The following is a 25,028-nucleotide window of genomic DNA, read 5'->3' as shown; positions in this document are numbered from 1 at the left end:
CAGATCATCTGTTTTATGGCTTCTTATTGATGTACAAAATGTTAAACTTCATTTTATATAAAAATCACAATCACAAAATAAATTAATTATTTTTCAAAATTTCTTAAGAAAGGACTCTACATTTCCTCCTAACTTTTGGGTTGAGTTTTTGCCATTCTTTGTCACAATAGCAGAAAGTAGTCCCAAATCTAAGTTCATTTTACATTTTCCAACTGTCTCATAAATTAGCAACATTTGTTAAAAGGGAGAGCGTAGCAGAATGTGTCATGAGCACTGAAGAAAACCGGCCTGTGGTAGTGTGCCTTCTTCAAAGACAAAATCAGCGCTTGACATTTAACATAATAATTGCACCAATGAACACCTACTGAGCGTTCTCAGGGTACCAGCCTCTGTGTCAAGCGGTCCGGGTGCGTTAGCTCCTCGGTGCATTATCCCTTATGATATGATTGTTATTCCCATTTTGTGGAGAGAAACAGTAAGTGTTAGAAATGTCCGAGTAGTTTTATTATGGTCCAAGAGTTTGTGGATGGAGAAGCTGGGATTCAAAACGAGTCCTCTGGGGTATCAGTGTAGATATAGGCACTATTAATAACCCAGCTATACAGATGAGCAAAATTGAGGCTTAGAGAGGTCTAAATAATTTGGTTAAGCTCCAACAGCTAATAAGTGGAAAAGCTGGCATTCAGACACAGGTCCTTCTAACTCCAGAGCCCTGTTATATTTCCTGTCGGCATCTGTGCTAAATCTTGACAAAGTTTATGTTGTGAGCATGCTGTTTACATCTTCTTTGCTCTGACACAGAGGGGACTAAATTCAAGAAGGAATGCATACAGATGTTAGCTGGCAAGAAGGAGGACATTGATAAGGGTATGGCTGACCAGAGCTTAGTAGCAAAGAGAATCTCACTTTATTCCACTTCGTTATTGTAGAGCCATCACATCCAAGCAAGAATGTTTCATGAGCAATGATTTACCTTTCCTGAGTTTCAATCATAATATTTGCATTCACTTTCTGAAGTCAGAAACTGAGTATGTCAACCAGAGTCCTGGAACTAGTCCTCTACTAAGTGGCCCAGAGAGAATTCATTTGGCTAATTCCCTATGTGTATCCTTTATGCTATTTTGTGCCCTAATTATTTTTAAAAAAATTTTTAATATGTATTTATTTTTGAGAGAGAGAGAGAGAAGCAAGGAGGGGCAGAGAGAGAGGGAGACACAGAATCTGAAGCAGACTCCCCACTCTGAGCTGTCAGCACAGAGCCCGACATGAGCTTGAACTCACAAACTGTGAGATCATGACCTGAGCCGAAGTCGGGGGCTTAACCCACTGAGCTACCTAGGCGCCTCCTAATTTTTTTTTATCATGTCTTCTTTTACAAACTATAGTGTTACGGTCTTGAGCAAGAACAATGTTTTTCTTCTGCTTTGCAAAGCAGAACTTTTAAAAAGTGATGGAAAGGCCATATTTCATTTTTTCTCATTGCATAAGCCATACAGAGAAAGACAGATACCATATGGTTTCACTCTTATGTGGATCCTGAGAAACTTAACAGGAACCCATGGGGGAGGGGAAGGAAAAAAAAAAAAAAAAGAGGTTAGAGTGGGAGAGAGCCAAAGCATGAGAGACTGTTAAAAACTGAGAACAAACTGAGGGTTGATGGGGGGTGGGAGGGAGGGGAGGGCGGGTGATGGGTATTGAGGAGGGCACCTTTTGGGATGAGCACTGGGTGTTGTATGGAAACCAATTTGTCAATAAATTTCATATATAAAAAAATAAATAAATAAAAAAATAAAAAAATAAAAAAAAATAAAAAGTGATGGAAACATTCAACTTTTAAAAAGTGATGGAGGGGCGCCTGGGTGGCGCAGTCGGTTAAGCGTCTGACTTCAGCCAGGTCACGATCTCGCGGTCAGTGAGTTCGAGCCCCGCGTCGGGCTCTGGGCTGACAGCTCGGAGCCTGGAGCCTGCTTCTGATTCTGTGTCTCCCTCTCTCTCTGACCCTCCCCCGTTCATGTCTCATAAATTAGCAACATTTGTTAAAAGGGAGAGCGTAGCAGAATGTGTCATGAGCACTGACCCAAAAATAAATAAACGTTGTCTCTCTCTGTCCCAAAAATAAATAAACGTTGAAAAAAAAAAAAGTGATGGAAATTCAAAGCTCTGAAGACAGATTGGAATCTTTAAAAGTACCTTTGTATTCTAATTTTTTTAAGTGAACAAAAGTAGTACTCACTGATTTTTTCTTTAGTATGAGTGTTGGGGGGTCACAACAATATGTTACAGTCCAGAGAAGTCTATTCTTTGTCAAAGATAGTGAATTTGGGATATTTATAGATTTAAATTATAATTTGTGGTATTACATATTCATTGACTATATTTTGTAGACCTTTTACTTTTAGAAGTAGGGAAAAGGTAAGCTAAAGTAACAGAAGCTGTTCATTTTCTTAAAACTCTTTTAATTATATGGCATGTGGTTTGTGTTCTGAGGAGAACTAGTACAAATGAAGAAACTTTGTAATACAAAGTTAGAAAATTGTGTTCAGGAGTCCCTGGGTGGCTCAGTCAGTTAAGCACCTGACTCTTGATTTCGGCTCAGGTCATGATCTCACAGTTTATGAGTTCAAGCCCCAGGTTGGGCTGTGAGCTGACAGCACAGAGTCTGCTTGGGATTCTCTCTCTCTCTCTCTCTCTCTCTCTCTCTCCTTCTCTCGCCCCCCCCCCCAGCTTGTGCATGCTCTCTTTCTCACTCTCAAAAATAAATAAATAAACATTAAAAAAGAGAAAGAAAGAAAGAAAGAAAGAAAGAAAATTGTGTTCAAACCGAAACTAAAATTTACAGTTTTCTCAAGGCTTTTTGTCCATTACCATCAGAAAAGTAGTTTGTGTATTTGCATATGTGCGTGTCCGTATCTCTGTGTGCATCTGTGTGTATATTTTTATTGGCGAGACAAAGAGCATGGTGTCTTCTACACTTAGTGCCCCTTGGCATTTGAAGTAGTATTATGTTTCCATTTTGTATAGATAAAATGTTCAGATCTATTGGCCAGTCCTATGAGAGGCACAAACAAGACTCTATTTTCCAGCAGCTGCATTAATATTAAATAATACCTTTTTAGGTTATATTAAATGAATAATTCGGTAGCTTAGATCATTTACTTTTTACTTTGAGTATATGTTTAATTGTCTTCATTAATTTTAAGTATATTCTAAGAGCATAAATTATTTCTCAGTAATAATTGTTTTTTTCCTGTTCCATCAATATTGGCATGCGGATGTTCTCTTTTTAATAATAACAAAACAAGGCCTTAAATTGTATTTTATTTTATGTATTAAAATTTTTTAATGTTTATTTACTTTTGCGAGAGAGACAGAGACAGAGACAGAGCGTCAGCAGGGGAGGGGCAGAGAGAGAGGGAGACAGAATCCAGAGCAGGCTGTAGGCTCTGAGCTGTCAGCACAGAGCCAGACGCGGGGCTTGAACTATGAACTGCCAGATCATGACAGGAGCCAAAGTTGGATGCTTAACTTACTGAGCCACCAAGGCGCCCCCTATATTTTAGATGCTCATTTCATGAACACTGTCACTGCTAGGTTATAAGTGTTAAAACAAAAATGTTAAATAATAAACTGCCATAAGGTATTGGCTTTTGTTCCTTCATCTTTTAAAAGGAATTTAATGAATGATGCATCACAGTGCGACATACATTTACATTCAAATACCATTTGTTAATGTTTTAAGTTAATGCCAGTGAATCTTTAAAAATCTCTGTGAATAATGAAGCTATTCATTGTGTTCAAGGATTTTGCCTTTTTTTTTTTTTTTTTTTTTTTTTTTTTTTTTTTTTTAAATTTTTTTTTTCAACGTTTATTTATTTTTGGGACAGAGAGAGACAGAGCATGAACGGGGGAGGGGCAGAGAGAGAGGGAGACACAGCATCGGAAACAGGCTCCAGGCTCTGAGCCATCAGCCCAGAGCCCGACGCGGGGCTCGAACTCACGGACCGCGAGATCGTGACCTGGCTGAAGTCGGACGCTCAACCGACTGCGCCACCCAGGCGCCCCAAGGATTTTGCCTTTTTCAGTGATAGGATTTTCTTCTAATTTGAAAGAGTATTTAATTGCATCGCTCATCCACTTTTAATATTTAATAATAATTTTATTAGCTGTGTAGAATGAGAAGGGCAAGATTTGCAATATCTACTGCTGGTCATCAATTTTTTTCTTATCATGACTTAATGAATATTATAATTACAAGGAAAGGCAGAAATATAAATTAGCTCGGTAGTTGGCTGGGACTTACTAGTTTATTGGTTTTAGCTTTTGGGTAAAGCCCAGAGTAGGCACAAGGAAGAAGAAGCAAATATCTGGGCGTGGTTTAGACGCCTTGGCACAAAATTTTTGCAAACTGCCAACCATTCCTCACTTTAAATAATGAACACAGAGGGTTTGAATCAAGTTATAAATACTGTCATTGGCAATTCGTGTTGATTCCATTGCAGTTGACCGGGCGTCTTGATGACTTCTCACACTTAGCCTTTGTAGGAAGATGTTTCTTTAATCTCTGTTAATGCATTTTGAAACTTTTTGTTATCTTTTCTTAAATATTTTTACTGTTATTTACTTTCAGCTAAGACAAAAGCTGCATTACTTGGAGTAGGAAACCTTGGCATAGCCATCATCACAGTAGCACTTCTTACTGAAGTAGAACCCCTCAGCTGGAGTTTTCAAAATGCTTTTGAGTACATTTCATTAGGTCTGTGGGAGAGAGGTCAGGGGGAAAGTTCTCTCTGTAGGTCCCATACATTTAAAGCCTCTGCGGATTTATGACCCAGGCCCTGGGGAGAAAACAAATTTTCATTTTTGGGATCTAGCTGTAGGTCTGTGTATCAGATGATTCCTAAATTTTGAGTACCATTTGTTCAAAATGGAACCAGATATTGTTGAATTTCATGTATTTTTAAGCCTCTTTTAAACAAATCATTTTTACCCCCCTCCAGCAACTGCTTCGAGAACGACAGCAGATGGCCAGCCGTCCCTTTGCGTCTGTTGATGTAGCACTGGAAGTAGGAGCTGAACAAACGGAGTATCTGCGAGGGCCAGTGGAGGTAGGACCGGTGGTGCAGAGAAGACCACTGTGATTTGCATATTTATATCGCTTCTCTAATCTGCATCTGCTTGTGCAGCCAAATACAGTCTGATTATGTAGAGTTGACAAGATTCAGCTACATATGTTATGCCACTTCCAAGGCACATAGTTTTAATGGTATGACACGAGCTGTAACAGAAGCCACTGGAGAATCTATTAGCTTAGGCAAGAGTGACAGACTGCTCACCTGGCAGCCTTTCTCTGACAGATAGGAGCTGAAGGAATTTAAGATACAGGTATGATGGAAGAAACAAAGCACCTATATTTAGTCCTTGGAGTGCCCAACGCCTTTTCGTTAACAATTCACATTTATCTTTATTAATGAAGTTGACTATAAAAGGTGGGTGGAGTTGAGTTGCATTTTAATTAGTTTCCTTTTTGAATGTTGAGAATTGTAGAATATTGTGAATGCTTTTATTTGTAGCAATGGCTGTATTAGTATATTCTTTTATTGCAAATGCAGAAATGGAGTGTGGTGAAGGAGAAATCATTATGTGCAAGTAAATGTAGAACTGGATTCCTGAAATAATGCATGGAACATTTTCTGAAAATAATAGCCCACAGAGAGGAAAAATCCACAGATTATGATTTATGGTTAATGACTAATCAAAGCATTTTGAGGCCTAGTAATGGAGTTGTATGCTGATTATTTTTTATTTATATTTCACGTATGGTAAGGTGTTTACACAGGAACATTAAGAAGCACCGTAGGGTTGAAAATTGTATTCCCTTTTTTGAAAAGTGCCATTATGTGACTAATTTCATGTTGCTATTTTCAAATCATGCTTTTCTTCAAGGAAAGCAAGGGATATAAAAATAGACTCCTCCGAAAACCCAGGTAGAAATATAATTGATTCTGTCTATAGCATTTTGGTTATTTTGGAAATAAATTAAACAACTGAATCAGGCCTTGTAGATGTTATACAAAGAGCTGGTTTTTAGAGGACATTTCTCTGTGAAATTTTTTTTAGCTGTTGTGTACTTGAGTTTTTACTCTTCTAGATCACATGTTGCAATGGAAGCTTAGAACATTAAGAAATTTATATGTGTATCTTCCATTGTTACTTGGGCAGAAATTAGAAGATAGAATGATTAAACGCAAGTTACAGTAAGTGCTCTAATTTCATGCTGGCCCTTTGCCTCGCACACCTTAGGACAAAATCTCTTAACAAATAGTAAACCTCAACTATTTGAATCCAACTTCTTTTTCTCCTCATCTGTTAAAAAACATTCTAAAACACAAGTCACAAGAGAAAAATGAATGTAAATAATACATACATAGTCCACAGAGGAAAAGGACCAATCAAAGAACCAGAAAACACAAACTTACAGAATAAATGTAATTAACATACATATGCGCCACCAGAGTGTGTCAGTTTCTGCTTACTAGCGCTCAACCATGTATCGTTAGGTGTGTGTGTTCATAATCATTCCATTTCTTTGTTTTATTTTTTCTAAATTTAATTTCCTTCTTTATCATTGTCATTTTTAGCATTAAATTTTATTTAAAATTTCTACCTCTCCTTTCTTTTAGTTCCTGTTTGCTAGTCCTTCTAGTTACTAGAGGACTAGTTACTAGTCCTTCTTTTACTCTTTTATTTCCAATCTGTTCCCTTTTGTTTTATTACCTATCCCTTGTAGAAATGACCATTAACTTTTTATTTTGCCACTCATTCTGTGAGTCTGTCTTTTGATTAACTGCCTGAATCTATTTACACTGAAAATAATTACTGTTCTCCCAACGTTTGTTTTAGCTACTCCATTGTGTGTCTGTGTGTACGCATTGTTCTTGTTGTCACTACCCTTCTCTTTTTCCATGTCTCTTTTGGATAAATTGATTTCCTTCCACTAAACAGAGTGTTACATATTCTATTTCTGTGTTTCTGATGGTGACCCGTTACTTACCAAGATTCATAGTGATGGTTATTTTCCCTATCGCCAAAAATGTATTAATACACATTCCTGCCCTGCCTGTCTCAAACAAAATTAATACAGTAGCGTGCTCTCAACTCCCTCTGTTCCTCCTACCTATGTTAATACAGTTTGGAAATTTTAATCCAGATATTCTGGGTGTACTTTTTTTAGTGTGGCATGTTTAAGTAACGATGAACGATCTTCACCCTTCTTTACTCTTTATATCTACTTGCTTACTCATACATTTCTTTATATTTCACTATAGTAAATCCTCCAAGAGAGTCTTCATTTATTTAAAAAAATTTTTAATGTTTATTTCTGAGGCAGAGGGAGACAGAGCATGAGTGGCGGAGGAGCAGAGAGAGAGGGAGACACAGAATGTGAAGCAGGCTCCAGGCTCTGAGCTATCAGCACAGAGCCCGATGCAGGGCTTGAACTCACAAACCTTGAGATCATGACCTGAGCCGAAGTCCTGAGCCATCCAGGCGCCCCCTCCAAGAGATTCTTTAAAGAGAAATTTTATGTGGCATAATCTTTGAGACTTCAGATGCCTACCAATATGCTTATTTTGTCCCCACATGTAAATAACAGTTTAATTGGATATAAAATTCAAAGTTCTCTTCTTCAAAACTTCAGAGGCATAACTCTTTTGTCCCAAGTCTGATGTCAGTTTGATTCTTTGTCCTTTGTAAATGGTCTCCATTTCCTTTTCTTCAATCTTTCATAATTTTCTCTTGTTTCTTAATGTTTTTAAATCTCTCTCTGATATGTGTCCATATTCTCCTATTTGGCAATCTATGCCCCTTTGAATCTGCAGGCCTATAATTTTATATAATTCTGACTAATCTTTGGTTACTGTTTCTTTAAATATTTCTTACCATAATCTGTCCTGGAATTGCTATTAGAGGCTCTTGATACTTCTTCTATCATCTATATTTCTGAACTTTTTCTCATTATTTGTACTCTTTTATTTCTTCTCGATGCCTCTCGGAGCATTCCGCCACCTGCCATTCCAGATCGTCTTTAGATGTATCCTTTCTGCTATTTCCCCCATTCATTGACTTCCTATCACCAATGATGTATTTTGTTGTTAATAGCTGCAGTTGTTTTTTTCTTCATAACTACTTGTCGATGTTTCATATTTCGAATACCCTCCCTTATCTTTCTGAAACCATTCGTTATATTTTATTTAAATGTCATTCCTTCTTTCCTTGTGCTTACACTCTTCAGAGGTCTCCTTTTTTTTTTTTTCTATGTACACCTATTTTACTTTAGGTACTAAGATCCACTTAGGAAGAGGGATAAAATTCTTGACTCTCCATTGTGCTCTTTCAAGCAATTTAGTGGTTGGGTATGAGGCAGCTGTCCATAGGGTATAACCTGGGTTCAGTCACCACTGCTCATTTGCCATGGATGTCCCTTTTACTAAGAGAGAACTTTCAAATACCTCCTTTCCAAGCATTATTCCCCTCAGATGGTAGCCTCTCTCTGATGTAATCGCAGGTACTCAGTTGAGGAGGGAGAAGTGAATGCTTAGGGGTTGTCCCGTCTCCAACATGTATGGCTCTGGGATTCTGCCCCCCGCCCCCAGATGACCTCTAAAGCTACTCTATCATTAGTTTGCAGCCTTGAGCTGACACTGGGCTGGTTTCTGTTGCTTTTCTGCCCCCCCCAAAAGGTGACATAGGCATCACCTATCCAGACACTGTGGATAGTGGGGCCTCTCCTAGTGCAGGCCACCATTTACTTCCCACAAGAGGCCTAACCACCTACCTTTCCAACTGTTTCTTCAAGAACATTGCTGAGTATGTTCTGACCACTGGCATCATCCCTATTCCTTATATGTGATCACTGTGTTTAAACTCAGGGGAAGAGACAAGTGATTCATTCTGGTTTATGATTTGTTGGCTGCAGGACGATTTGTGCAAGTGCTTTGTATCCTTTAAAGCATTCTACTAATGTTGGCAGTCTTGTTATTTTTCTCATTTTATTACTTAGTTATATAAATAATTGGCATGCCTCTATTTCTTTTGTACCACTTGTTTTCAATGAAATGTCAGAGAAGAAAAATATTTACCTGCTAATTCTCATTTTGCAGGCCCTTTGTATCTGGGAAGTTTTACTTATTAATATGTAATATTATTTGGTTTGTTTTGGAAACAGCTTTAAGGAAATGTACCATACAATTCATCCCATTACATTGTACAACTTGGTGGGTTTTAGTATATACAGAGTTGTGTAACCATCACTAAATCAATTCTAGAATATTTTCATCATCCCCAAGACAAATCCTGTACGGTTCAGCAGTCACTTCCCCTATCTCTCCCAGCACTCTCCTTCAGCCCCAGGCGCTAATCTACTTTTTGTCTTTATAGATTTTCCTAATCTATATTTTCATTTCATTTAATACAAATGGAAACAGCATGTGTTTTCCAGGACTGGCTTCTTTCCCTTAGCATAAAATTTTTAAGGTTCATTCATGTTGTGACATGTGATCAGGACTTCTTTCCTTTTTATTGTGAAATACTATTCTATCGTATGGATATAGCACATTTTGTTTATACATTTATCAGTTGATAGATAATTGGGTTGTTTCCACTTTTTAGATATGCTGAAAAATGCTATCATGATTGTTTACATGCAAGTTTCATTTCTCTTGGGTATGTAATTAAGAATGGAATTGCTGGAACACATGGTAATTTTTTATTATTTGTTGAAAATAATTTCTTTCCCCCATTTGTGATCTTGGGATCTTTGTTGAAAAGCAGTTGAACATAGATGTGGGGATTTGTTTCTGGACACTCAATACTATTCCAATGTTTGATAGATCTATCGCATGATAGTACCACACTATCTTGGTTACTGTAGCTTTGTAGTAAGTTTGGGAATTGGAAAATATGAGTCTCCCAACTTTGTTCTTTTTGACTATTGTTTTGGTTCTTCTGGGTCCCTTGAATTTCCACATTAATTTTAGGATTAGTTTGTCAGTTGCTGCAGTGAAGCCCACTAGTATTTTGATAGGACTTGTGTTGAATCTGTAGATCAATTTGGGGGAATATGTAATATGTACATTTACTTTATTAAGGTGGTAGTTTTGTAAATTGAGTACCTTCATGCTCCATGCCTCAAATACTAAATTCAAAATCAGATTTCTTCCCTCTTGGTAAATAATTATGATTTCTGATACTCGAAATTCCCTATAGCTGTATATGTCTAACCATCTCAAACAAATCAGCAACATAGATCTAAAAAAATTGCAAGCTAAAAAAATTGTTTTTAAGTAGATTCTTTTAGAAATTAAATTGTTTGTTTATTTCTTCCTGTAAAAAATTAAACATCAGAAGTAAATCTGAACGGCCATTAATATCTTCCTCTGACATACTTTAGAAAATAATAACAATAGAATTAGAATGTTTAACATTTTATTTTATTTTCTCCTTTGCTAAGCATTTTGTAATACTTACTATTAACTGGAAGTTATCTATCTTAAATGTATACACATACATATGCATATATATGTGAGATTTGTTTTCCATTTTTATAGTACACTGAAAACTGCTCCAAATCTCTTTTTTTATATATATATGTGTAACAGTACAGTGTGGTTTATTGATTTGCTTACACAGTGAATTCCAAAGCTTAGGCCCTGAAATTACATTAAGGATTTCATTTAAACCTAAAAATCAAAGTAATTTTAAAATTCCTCTGCTGGGTTTTCTTAAAATTTCGTGTTTAAACTCAACACAAAGCCATAGGTTAGCTGGCTATTACTGTTCTGTAAATATTTTTTGAGTGTTCATAATGTAGTAAGTTAAGAAATGGATTTCTTTTAAATTAAATTTGACTCATGTGACACTAAGTTCCACATCTGTAGATTCAAGGGAAAATGTACGGTACAATATGAAATGAATTACTTTTGATACATCTACAGGTAATTGTGTACTACAGTATACCAAATGGCCTATTCTATGAAGTAGATGTGTTCCTAAAATTTTTTACATGTGTATTGATTATATTTTTAATGAGTGAGGAGTGTTGAATCCTTACAAGACTTTTGTATAAAGCACTAGGTGTCAAACCTGAAAATATATATATGTAGCATGAATAATCACACTCTAAATTATCTATTAGCAAATATGAATCATTATATTTTGCCATATTATAGTGACAAATTAAAATACAGTGTTAAAATTTAATAAATGCACTTAGGATGTTAATTTTTATGGAAACACAATGTGTTAGTTGGTTTTAAACTTATCTTAAAAAGAGGATTATTTTTGCAGTAATAGTGTGACCTACAGTATACATGTGTCATTTTTCCTCCACCCAGCAATAACATGAAAATTTATGGTAATTGGTCAGCAGATTTTCATGGAACGCTTTCTATGTGTCGGGCACTGTTCTAAGTGCTTGGGAAACATCAGAGAATACAACAAAGAACTCTGTCCTCATGTTTATATTATAGCAGGGGATAGAAAATTATTTAATATGTTAAGAAGTTGGTAAGTGCAATGGGAAAAGGAAAAATAAAGCAAGATAAGGGTTTTGAGAATGCTTTGGAGATGGAGGAGAGTGTGCTATATTGAAGAAGGTGGCAGTCAAGGTGACTTCATTTCGAAGGTGAGATCTGAGCCAATCTTGAAAGAGGGGAAGGAGTTAAGCAGGCAGCAGTTTCCCAGGGAAAACAGTGTTCCAGGCTTAGGAAGAACCCTAAGGTGGTGCATGCCTGTCAGGTTCATGGAACAGTAAGCATGGGGTCTAGGCAGATGATAACAGGGCCTTGCAGATCTTTATAAAGACTTTGACATTGAGTTCTGAGTGAAGAGAAGAGCCATTTGCAATCGCAGGGTTGTGCAAGAAGACTGACATAATTTGATGGTTTTAAAAAGGATCACTCTGCCCTTTGGGTTGAGAATAGTTTGAGAGAGATGTCTTCATACAGTTCCCTGACAAACAGACACCAAGACGAATTTGTTCACCTGGGATTGAAGAATACATTGGTAGGGAATAGAACCATGAAAAAGGAAATAGAAGGCAGCCAATACCACTATGAACAACCAGAAGTTAATATCCTTGGGAATCACACATCAGACTATGGACACCAGATGCAATGGGGCTGAGTATTTATTCCCCAACTCCTTTTAGTGACTGGTTGAGGACTACTTAGGAGCCCAGGGAAAGCCCTCGGGCAAAAAAAAAAAAAAATGCAGGTTTTCACATTGGCAACCATCAGGAAACTGACACAGTAACTGAGGGGTGATGTAAATCAACCTATAGTTCCTGCTACTGGAGCAGGATATAAGGACAGAGACTTGTTAGTAGGCTACTGTAGGAACCTAATAGCAGTAACACATAATGGTGGCAAGACCAGGGCGGTAGCAGTTGAAGGGATGAGTCCAGAAGTGATCACCTTCTGGACTACATTTTTAAGGTTGCTATTCGTATAATGTTCTCATTTTGAAAGTCTTTCCAATGACATGATCGTAAAGTCTAAATAGAAAGATAAAAAAATGATTTTTCAGTTCTGGCTCAAGATGGAAACGTGGAAAGATCCTGCACTTACTACCTCCTCCTACAGACACACTGAATCCACATCTATATATGGAACACTTTTCTCAAAAAAAAAAAAATCCTAAAAATTGGTGGAGCAACCCCTTTAGATCAAGTGAATGGGAGGAAAACCACATTGAAGCAGGTAGGAAAAGGCGAGACACAGTCTCAAAATAAACCCCACCCCGACACTCACACTCAGGAGAGAACTAAAAACCCAGAGCTTCTCCCTGAGGGGTGAAGGGTTTGTGCTTCACATCAGGCATACCAACTTTTATGACCATTTCCTGGGAGATGAGCCCCCAAAGCATCTGGCTTTGAAGACCAGTGGAGCTGTGCCTGAGGGGCAGGCTTCTGGCTTGGTGCACTTACAGCCGCTACAGAGGTTCTCAAGTAATGCGGGCTGGTGGACATTATCTTTGCGTTCTCTCTCTTCCTTGCTCCAGCTTGCTGGTATCTTCTGGAATGGAGTTTATATCCTTGTCTGGTACCCTGAGTGTTGCAGCTGCCACCAGGGGACACCTCTTCATTGCTTGGCTCTGGTGACCAGTGGGGCATATATTCACAAGTCCTACAGGATTGTAACCAAAGGAGAAAGACTTCTTAAATAGCTACCATCCCCAGGCCACAGCAAGAGGCAACAAACTCAGGGGCTCAGTCTTTCTGTGAAAGAGACCTTTTAGTTTATCATCATAGCTGCAACCTGAGGGCCAGGCTTCTAATTAAATAAACATCTAAAGGCTGACTGCAAATCATATATCTGATAAGGGGTTAATATTCAATGTTTATATGGAACTCATACAACTTAACAGAAAAAAAAAACAGATTAAAACATAGGCAGAGGATCTGAATAGATGTTTCTAGAGAAAACACAGAGATGGCCAGCAGGTATATGAACAGATGCTCAGTTATCAAAAAGATAAGAAATAATAAATGTTGGCAAAGATAAGTATTGAGAGGAACTCTTATGGATTGTTGGTGGGAATGTAAATTGGTGTAGCCATTGTGGAGAACTGTATGGAGTTTCCTTTAAAAAATTAAAAGGGGCGCCTGGGTGGCGCAGTCGGTTAAGCGTCCGACTTCAGCCAGGTCACGATCTCGCGGTCCGTGAGTTCGAGCCCCGCGTTGGGCTCTGGGCTGATGGCTCGGAGCCTGGAGCCTGTTTCCGATTCTGTGTCTCCCTCTCTCTCTGCCCCTCCCCCGTTCATGCTCTGTCTCTCTCTGTCCCAAAAATAAGTAAACGTTGAAAAAAAAACTTAAAAAAAAAAAAAAAAAAAAAGAAAAAAATTAAAAATAGAACTACCATACGATCCAGCAGTTCTACTTCTGGGCATTTATCAAAGGAAAATGAAAACACTAATTCAAAAATATATCTGCACTTCCATATTTATTACCACATTATTTACAATAGCCAAGATATGGAAACAACGTAAGGGTGCATTGATAGATGAATGGATAAATAAGAAGTGAGAATATATATATATATGGAATTATATATATATGGAATTACATATATAGAATTACATATATATGGAATTATATATATATATGGAATATATATATTCTGTGCTGACAGCTCAGAACCTGTAGCCTGCTTTGGATTCTGTGTCTCCCCCACCCCCCGCCCCTCCTCCACTCTCTTTCTCTCTCTCTCTCTCTCTCTTTCTCTCTCAAAAATAAATAACATTAAAAATATTTTTAAAAAATTAAAAAAAGAATGAAATTTTGCCATTTGCAAAAACATGGATGGACTTTGAGGGCATTATGGTAAGTGAAATAAGTCAAAAAGAGAAAGGCAAATACCATATGATCTCATGTATAGGTGGAATCTAAACAAGAAAGAAAGAAAGAAAGAAAGAAAGAAAGAAAGAAAGAAAGAAAGAAAAGAGAGAGGGAAGGAAAGGAAAGGAGGGAAGAAACGAAGGAAGGAAGGAAGAAAAGGAAAGAGAAGGAAAGGGAAGGGAAGGGAAGGGAAGGGAAGGGAAGGGAAGGGAAGGGAAGGGAAAGGAAAGGAAAGGAAAGGAAAGGAAAGGAAAGGAAAGGAAAAAAAGAAATAAAAGGAAGAAAGAAAAGGCAAGCTCATAAGACACAGAGAACAGACTGGTGATTGCCAGAGCCAGGGGTCAGGGACTGTGCAAAATGGGTGAAGGGAATCAAAGTTACAAACTTCTAGTTATAAAATAAATAAGCCATATGAATGCAATGTACAGCATGATGACCATAGTTAGTAATAATATATTGTATATTTGGGGTGTCTGGGTGGCTCAGAGTTGATTAAGCTCTTGCTAGGGCTCATGTCATGGTCTCACGGTTCATGAGATTGACCCCCACATTAGGCTGTGTGCTGATAGAATCCCTGCTTGGGATTCTGTCTCTCTCTCTCTCTCTGTCTGTCTCTCTGTCTCTCTCTTTCTTTCTCCCTCATACCCCTCTCTCTCTCAAAATAAATAAACATTAAAAAAAAATACTGTATTGTATGTTTGAAGGTTGCTAGGAGAACAAGTCTTAAAAGTTCTCATCACAAGAAAAAAATTGTATAACTATGTATGGTGACAGATGTTAACTAGACTTATTATGGTGATCATTTTGCAATATATACAAATATCAAATCATCACGTTGGCTCATTATATTTTACACTTGAAACTAATATAGTGTTATTTGTCAATTATACATCAAAAAATTTCAGAACAAGAAAATTATTTTATCTTTTCAAATGGCACTGTAATCGCTCTAGAACTTTTGAGGCTGCTGTATTTATTCATTGAGATACATAATGGCATTCTGTCTTAGTCTCTCAAGCAACAAAATATGTGCCTTTCTTTATCAACTGATAGAAACCATGGGAAATGGAGGCAAAAGCATCTATCGCCCTTTAAGTGACTTAGACTGGCTGGCTTTGTTAGCTCTGGTGTCGCACTAAGAGCACAGCAAACAATTGGATGACCAGCAAGTGAACATACAACCCTTTGACTGAAGTGATGAGGATGTTAAAAATGTACATTTCTTATTCATGTTTTGTTTTGGTTTTTTTTTGCTGGGAGTATAAACTTGTATGAGTCCTTAAGTATAATTGGCAATTTTTGCTGGGATATTATTCTTTGTTTCTATTTTTATTTCTAATTATTTTTTTAGCCAATTATTCTCATGTTGCCACTTATAACACTGAAAAACAAAACCACTTCCTGGCCAACAATAAAGGATTTGTTAACTTATTATATGTTACACAGTAGTATATACATTGTGATCTAATTTCGATAAACATGGAAAAGAGTAAATTCTTAATAATAGTTATATCTAGCAGGGTGGGATATATGAGTTGTTCTTCTTGCGTAGCATTCTGTACTGTCCTTTCTCTGATGGCATGCACTGCCCCCCCCCTTTTTTTAACAAGGAATTAATGAAAGTATCAGTCTAATGGAAGTACAAAATGTGGGCTAGTTTTTCCCAAGTTTTAGACTCATACTAACTTCACATATATTCAGGTTTGAAATTTTGCCAGTTATTTAAGATGAATGTTTCTGGTCATCATTTCCATTTTAGGGAATAAAAACCCTATTCATATTGTACATATTATGGGCTGCTCTGTTACCTCTTCACCCACTGTAATTAATTTATCTACATTTCAATTTTTGATAATGTAGATGACCAGTGGGGTGTATTCTGTAACATTAGCACTTAGGTATTCATCAAGCATGTACTAGAGAGAGCTTTCCAGACAATAGAAATGAGGATTCATGGTGCCAAAGTAAAGGGCCTCATCTTGATCTTCCTAGGTCATGGGAAAAATTGAAATGTTTAAATTGAGTTTAAGATTCTGTTCTTCAACATTTGTTTACATACACTTTCTCAGCCTTATTTGAGCCTTACATTAATCTAAGGAAAAAGGCACAGCAATTTCATTTGTTCTGTTTACCAGAATCAGGTATAACTGAGCAAACTGAGGCTCTGTGAGCTTAAGACCTTTGTTCAAAACCACATATTCGTTCACCAGTAGAGCAAGAACTGGGATCTGAATCTCAGATTGGCCCAAAAGTTTCTCTCTTATCCCATTCTTTAAACATGCTGATATTAGTTCAAGCTGGGAACACATCTTAGGCCCTAACGTTATCAGTGGAATATTTTCTTGCAAAACATGGAGTTACTTGAGGTTTTTGTAGTATTCTTTGATTCCAGGGACTCGGACAGTCATGAAGAATTGAGACAGTTCAGCCTAGTACACGATGTAAGAAACCTCTTGTCCAAGGTGACAGGCACATTGTCCAGGCCAGACAAATGAGCAGCTGTATGCTAAGAGCACTGCTGGCTTCACCACAGAGAAGCATGAGTTGTTGGGCACAGCCAGCGGCTAGCCCCTCTGGCATTTCATTCCTGCCCGCCATCTTCCTAGACAGTCGTTCCTATGGTTGGCGTCAGTAGTTTATTTTCTTTTCCCTGGGTTTTCGCTTTTGGAAGTGTCATAACCATCTTGTGATATTTGAATTTTAATTATTTTGTTAACATTTACCATGATTCTTTAATTATGTAAGTAGTAAATCCTCACTGTAGAAAAAGTAGTGCAAAAATAATCAAAGTTAAAATTGAAATCTTCCATAATCTCACTATCCATAAATACTCACTGACAGAACTTTTATTTCCTCCCAGTAACATTTTCCTTTTGCACATACGTATTTTTACAAAATTGAAAGTATATTCTATATTTGATTTTACATTCTGTTTTTCTCATTTGGTGAACATTTTTTACTTCTAGGTTTGTGTTTAAAATGTTGTATTAATTATTTTCTGGCATAACATAATTTATTTCCCTATTTTATTTTCAATTAGCTTGATTCCAATTTCACACTGTTATAAATAAGACTGTAATTAATTCTTGTACACAACTCTTGATCCTAATCTGTAGAAGAAAACCTATTAGATCAAAAATTAGGGATCTTTGTGGATCTTGAGATACACTGCTTATTTACTTTCCAAAATTGCCCCTATTTGTACTACTTTTAATAAAGTATGAGAATTCTGGTTTTCTAGCACCGGTGTCAAAAATTATTTTAAAAGCATTTCTAAAAACAGTCTTGTTAATTTTGATACATGAAATGTTGTCTTTTCTTCATCAGACATCTTATTAGTAGTGAGAGTGAATATTTTTGTATTGTCTTTGACCATTTTATTTCTCCTCATTCATTTCATTCACCAGTATTTCCTTGTCCTTCTTTATTTTTTTAAATTTTTTTATATTTATTTATTTTTGAGAAGGGGGGGGCAGAGGGAGAGGGAGACACAGAATCCGAAGCTGGCTCCAGGCTCTGAGCTGTCAGCACAGAGCCCAACGTGGGGCTTGAACCCACCAACCGTGAGATCAGGACCTGAGTCGAAGTTGGATGCTCAACCGACTGAGCCACCCAGGCACCCCATGTATTCCTTTATTTTAATAGCATTTATTGATGGTACTCTGGTTATGCAAGATTTTCTATATCAATTACAGAAAATTTGAAGATGTTAGAAGAGCTTTCAGTTTTTTCTTCATTTTTGTATTGGAACATTCTTTGTTTCTTATTTATACCAAATATATTAAATGTATATTTTCTGTTATAAATATTTTCCCTTCTGATATTGCTATTAGAACTTTATATTTTCTCTATTTTTTTCTATTAATCAGACTGTCTTAGTAATATTTTCAGACACTACCCTTGCTTCCTGTTTGTCCTGACTTTTCTATTTTGTCCCCTTTTTTGCTGGCCTTCTTTTGAATTGACGATTTTTTTTTTTAAAAAATCAGTATTTCTTGGGGCGCCTGGGTGGCGCAGTCGGTTAAGCGTCCGACTTCAGCCAGGTCACGATCTCGCGGTCCGTGAGTTCGAGCCCCGCGTCAGGCTCTGGGCTGATGGCTCGGAGCCTGGAGCCTGTTTCCGATTCTGTCTCCCTCTCTCTCTGCCCCTCCCCCGTTCATGCTCTGTCTCTCTCTGTCCCAAAAATAAATAAACGTTGAAAAAAATAAAATAAAATAAAAAATCAGTATTTCTCAACTTTCTCCTCAAATCTCCTCAGTTTTTTTCTTTAACCAATTTTATGTTATACACTCTTGCTCTTTTTATAGTAATTTCTCTTCAATTTTTAACAGGCATAATTAAAGTCTGAAATTAATGAACATTTCTACTTCTTTACAAACAACGTAAGAACCTAAAAACAGTTTGAATCTCATGTGACGCAGTTTTTTTGTAGTTCTGAGTTTGTCACTACTTGAATTAAACATTATTATTGACGTTGTTGCTTTACGTGATCAATATGTGTTTAAATTTACTAACATATTTACAATTTCTTTGCTCACTGTTTTTCTTTGCATTCAGAGCTTGCTTCCAAAATGTTTGCTTTGTCCCATGACTTGCCTTTAGAAATTCCTTTACCACATGTCGTTTGATAATAAAATCGTTTAGTTTGCTGCTTACTGCTCCCCTTTTCGGTTTTCTCTAATTACTTACACTCTAAGAAATGTTTTAAAAATATACCTTATCAAGCATCTAGTTAATTTGCAATGGGAGGGACATACTTGCACATTTCGTTTATTTGAAAATTGTTCTCGCATTTGGCTTCCAATGTCACAACTGAGAAGTCTTCTAACAGTATTGTTACCATTCCTTTGCAGCTAATCTAGCCCATCTTTCCAACGGCTTTTGTTTCTGGTATTCTGCAGTTTTACCATTTTCCTAACATGAATTTACTTGTATTTATGCCACTTGGCATATTTTGTGTTTCTATGTCTGAGGATTCAAATCTTTGTTTACTTCTAAAAATTCACACTTATTGAATTTTCTTCTCCCTCATTTTCTCTGTTCTCCCAACAAGATTCTGATTATATGCATGTTGGCCTTTCTCATCCTATCTGCAATATCTCTTAACCTCTCAGGTGTATTTTCCATCACCTTCTCTGTGTTTCTTTTGACTTACTTCCTCAGGGCCTTATTCCAACTCACACATTTTTTTTTGTTGGGCAATATATAACTTGCTTTCTGCCCTATCCATTGTATTACTTTCAATACCTTCTTTTTTTTCATTTTTAAAAGTTCTGTTTTGTTCTTTTTTGAAGATGCTTAGCAGTTTTTGAAAGTCTCTTTTCTTGCTAGTTTTTATTATATCATATGTCATTCCAAACATAATTATTTTTATTTTATATCTGATCATTCCACTCTCTGAAATCTTTGGAAACCTAAATCTATTGCTTATTTCTGTTGGCTCTCACCCATTCTGGCATATTTCCTTGTGTATTTGGCGGTCTTTGTGAGCTCCTCTTTGTTGGATCTTAATCTGGGGTTTTCTATTGGCCTAAATAAAGAATGCTTTCCTCCAAAGAAGATTGCTTCTGCCAGAAACCAAGGGCTTGCCATAATTCTTTACGCACTTCTTCCAGGGTCCCTGGCGTAGTGCAGGAATCTCAAGCTCAGCTTTCTTACCTTTTGGGTTACTTAGATTAGCATTTGTCCTCAGGGCCGCCCTGCTTTATCCTTTGCTTGCTGCTTTCTACTCCCCTTTCCAGTTTTGACTGGTTGCCTTGCACCACTCCCTTACTGCCTGTAATGTCAGGAATGCGTTAAAAAGTATTAAGAATTTGGTTATTTGAGGGTGGGAAGACCTTACTCAACATGGCGGTTTGTCTTCTGTAGCAGCTCTGTTTTACCGGACAGAGGTTCTCTTTGTTTGGATGGCTGTTTCCCTGTCATTCGCTTGTTATTTTAAAAGGTCATCATTTTGAGACTCCAGTTTTGTCAACCTCTGAGGTCTCACTACTTGTTCATGGGCTGGTGGTATAGAAGCAGTCAAGCCACCAATTCCTTATTGACCTTCTTGTACTTCTAAGGCTCAGGAACAGGAAGGACTCCTACCACTGATTATGCTATTTTTTTTTAGCCCTTAGAGGGCCGGACAATCCAAGCGTATTCTTTTAGGAAGTATATGGACTTTCCTCTCGGTGTTTTATAGATCTTTACAGACCAAACATCTGTAAAATCCTTATCCTCGTTTCTATGAACTTTCCCAGTCCGAAGAGGGCAACATCTGGCACAAGTTTCCTGAGCCAAAACTTCTACAGGCCACAAGCCCTATTTGCACATAGTCACTCATAGGTCCCAGGAGCCACGTACCTTAAAGAGGGAGATGATTTTCAGTTCGTGATAGAAAGAAACTGAGTTAAGGTCACACCTTCTCATATTCCTCATAGCAAATGCTTTAGAAGATAGAGTATTTCTTATTTCAAGAAAAATGTTTAAAATAAATAGGAGATTTTTATGGGCACAGCTGTGGTTCTTAAAGTATGGAAGGATCTGGATTCCCAGTTGTCTTTTCAAATTGCCTGTATCTTCTTCATTGTAAAATTATGAAAGACCTTTCATCACCAAGACCATTTAGCAGATGATGTTTTCAAAAATTGTTTTAGAAATACAAGATTTGGAATCATAACAGAATGTCCTGAATTTCATGAATGAATGGAGCATGAATTAAGATTTGAAGGTGATTCTTCAGAATTAACATGATATGAATAGAGCCTAACAACATGGTATGAATATACACTTAAATTTTTGGAATCTGCACGGTCCTAATTTAATATGATCAGAAGACAGAATTTATTTAATCATGAAAAAGTTATTTGTTTACAATTTTTTTTTTAAATTTTTTTTTCAACGTTTATTTATTTTTGGGACAGAGAGAGACAGAGCATGAATGGGGGAGGGGCAGAGAGAGAGGGAGACACAGAATCGGAAACAGGTTCCAGGCTCTGAGCCATCAGCCTGACGCGGGGCTCGAACTCACGGACCGCGAGATCGTGACCTGGCTGAAGTCGGACGCTTAACCGACTGCGCCACCCAGGCGCCCCCGTTTACAATTTTTAGTAAATAGCTTTATAAATGCCCTAGGTAAACTATGTATAAGTAAAATACTGCTAGTGTATTTCATACAGAATTCAGTGAGTTCAAAGCTAAATGTATATACATTTACATTTCTCATATATTTTCAAAATTAAAAATTTGTAAATGAAAGTTTTTGTTGAGACATTAAAACTTTATGGTTGTCTTCTCTTAATCATTTAAAATGATTTTTTTATGTTTATTTATTTTTGAGAGGGAGAGAGAGAGAGAGAGACACTGTGAGCTGGCAGAGAGAGAGGGAGACACAGAATCCAAAGCAGACTCCAGGCTCTGAGCTGTCAGCACAGAGCCCGACTCGGAGTTCGAATTCATAGACTGCGAGATCATGACCTGAGCTAAAGTCAGATGCTTAACTGACCGAGCCACCCAGGTGCCCCATCTTAATCATTTAAAATGAATATGAACTATGATGGAGAAGAATGTAAAGATGAACAACAACAACAAAAGGATAAATGCATTTTCACCTCTTCGTGGCTGATATGATAAACAGAAACATTGGCCAATACAAAGTCTTATAACCCTGAGCCTCTGTATTCATATTAGCTATCATTCAGCAGAGCAATACACCACTCAAGGGTATGGTCATATCACAGTTGAAGCAATACTAGCATAAATTATTTATATATAGCAGTTGTTCAAGTTAGAAGTGGCTATGCAAAGTGAGGCTGTAATATAATTTATTAGAAAGATGTAAGTGCAGTTTAGCAATTCTTGGGGGGTGGTCTTCCAGCTCTGAGTAAAAAAGACTGAATTTCCAACCCCATTATCATCCTTCACCTACTCTTACGTAAAACACTGGACCCATTAAAAAAAATGTGCCCAATAGATTGGGCAGATTACATATACTGCAAACAAAAATATTCCACAATCTGTGATGCACAGTACAGTATTTTTGAGTACTGTCAAAGACTTTTAATACTCACTATAATCTATATGTTAAACTATTAATGTTTAATGAGTAACATAAAACTAATATTAATATCTTAATACTGATTACTCATAACAACAAAAAGCTTATTATAATGCTTTTGTCTCCTTATTCTAACTTTTTAGGTCACCTTCAAGCACTTTTTTGTGTCTGGAAGTATGCAATGGTTATTTTCTTAGTTTTCTTTAAATATTTTATTAGGATGTAGTTCCCCATGACAGTTTTTATTACATTAAATTTATGTTTCTGTAATACATTTTTTGCTTACATTTCATGTAAAATCAGTTACTAATTTAACCTTTATTTCCTCCTCCTTTCCATTGATAGATAATCTGATGAGGTTTATGTCCTCAAGGGAATAACTGACTGTAAGAACTCTATAAAATGCTGTTAAATCAAATGGAAATCTCATAAAGTGATATCTCAGATATTAGAAGTGTAGTGCTAGATATTTTGTATGTAGAATCAGAGAAACTAATAATGTTATACTTTGGCCAAGTACACATTTTCACACTTTGCTTTCTTAGAAAATAAAATAGCAACTAGGTAAAAATTTAGGATATTAAATCTGAAAACTTACATCAAATCTTAATATACATTTTCCTTTTACACAAGGCCATAATTCTATACTATTCATACAAAACACCTTTGTTTATACTTAAACCTTATAATTTTGTTCATGTTTATTGTAAGCCCCTTTTAATTTTTAGTTTATGAAGAAAGGTTGTGCATTAACCATTCATGTCATATAAAAATGGGCAGACTAAATATCATATAGGTAAGGTGTATATGCAATTTTTCATGGAGAAGGAGTCATTATTTCTTAAGGTCTTTTTTTTTTATCTCCAATACATCTTAGAAAACAAAAGCAAAATTAACATTATTTCATTTTTCCCTATTTCCTGATGGAAAATCTATCTTAGAAAGAAAATCTCTATTCTGTGAAAAGCTGGTTCAACAAATGTTGACCAAACTTAACTGCTGCAAAGCAGTAAGGGAGATGGATATGGAAAGCCATTGTCTCTATCTTCCAGAAATTTACAGACCAAAAGGAAATATAAGACATGTAAAAATGTGTCTAATAAAAAATACAGAGTGATTAATGCCAAAAGAAAAACAGACACAAAGAATAGGGAAAAAAAGAATTCAAAACTCAGGACGTTGATAAATGTTTCATGAGCGATTATGGTGGAAGATCTTGGCCTTTGAAAGTAGATACAATGTCAATAAACAGAGACAAGAGTAGGTTTGAAATGCGAAGAGCAAAAAGAACCGCCACACTGCAGGACCAGTAAGAGCAAAAGGAAGACACAGGAAAGAGTGTTGTATGTATGGGCAGCGGTAGGAAGGCAGGATTAGCTTGCTGGGGAAGGAATTGTGGGAATCAAGATAGAAGATATTATGAAAGTCAATTTAAATGAGATGGCAAGGATCACACAAGAGTTTTGAGCAGAATTTTCTGATTGATTTTAGAGAAATGATACTGGGAGCATTTTGTAGCATCACTTGTTTTGAAGAATGACTGAGAACGAGAAACACGTGGACAAGTTAAGCCCCGAACTAGTTGCTGTCAAAATGTAAAGTAAATATATTGAAAACTGTGAAGAAGCAGAATTTATAGAACTAAACAATGAATTGAATATGGAAATCGAGACTGGGACAAAGGGAAAGGTCAGAATGCTGGGAATTCTTCATACACACTTGAAGTAATGGGAGTGAGAAGGGAAAAGAGAATCAAAGACAGAGTGTAGGAAAATTGCTATAATTAAAATGTTGGAGGCATACTGAAGGAAACAAAGTATCAAATGACAGCTTGAGAAAGACGCAAATTGAAAAAAAGAAGGTATGCCAGAAGGGATGAAGTGAGAAAAGATGCCACCCATTTCATAAGCAGTCAAAGAATGTGGGAAACTGAGGAGGGGAGGTGAAATCTGGTAATTATGCAGTCATTGGTGACTATTGAGAAAGTCAAATGAATGGCAGAAACCAGACAAAAAAAGGCTGGTTGAAGATGAGAAAGTATATGCAACAAGGCTAGACTACCATTTTAACATTGATAATGTTGAAAGGAAGGAAGGAGTTGAGATGGTAATTTAAGAAACTGGCAGATCCAAGAGAAAGTTCCTCTAGGAGAATTATCGAAGGGGGGAAAATGTATGTTAGCACAGAGGAGAAGTGAAAGCAGAGAGAGGATGAAAGAAACAAGTAAGAGAATTATTTGGGAGAGATAAGAAAATGATGAGTAAAGACTGAAGGGAATTTGAGCAGTTTCATGTGATAGAAGTTTACCTTTGATGATGATCTTTTGTGTGCGTATGTGGTAATATTGGAAGTAAGGTCACCTGCAGAGAGTACGCTATGGGTATAAGTGTGAGATTTAGGGATAATGGGGTGTCCAGGTGGCTAAGTCAGTTGGGCAGCCAACTCTTGGTTATATCTTGCAGTTTGTGGGTTTGAGCCCCACATAGGGCTCTGCAATGTCAGAGCAGAGCCTGCTTGGGATTCTCAGTCTTCCTCTCTTTCTGTCCCTCCCCCACTTGCTTGTTTTCTCTCTCTCAAAAATAAATAAATAAACATTAA

At 36.8% G+C, this 25,028-nt stretch overlaps 1 protein-coding gene across 1 annotated transcript in view; it reads left to right on the top strand.

Annotated features, from left to right (window-relative positions):
• Nucleotides 1-25,028, top strand: part of ATRNL1 (attractin like 1) — a 789,020-nt gene that overhangs the window by 532,569 nt on the left and 231,423 nt on the right. Inside the window, exon 28 of the mRNA XM_030334763.1 lies at nt 4,998-5,105. Within this exon, the coding sequence (XP_030190623.1) occupies nt 4,998-5,105 (108 nt within the window). The remainder of the gene's footprint in view (nt 1-4,997; nt 5,106-25,028) is intronic.

The sequence above is a fragment of the Lynx canadensis genome, chromosome D2 (genome assembly GCF_007474595.2).
Source record: "Lynx canadensis isolate LIC74 chromosome D2, mLynCan4.pri.v2, whole genome shotgun sequence".
NCBI classification, from domain to species: domain Eukaryota; kingdom Metazoa; phylum Chordata; class Mammalia; order Carnivora; family Felidae; genus Lynx; species Lynx canadensis.
Note: the sequence above shows the minus strand (reverse complement) of the source record. Positions and strands in the feature narration are given on the sequence as shown.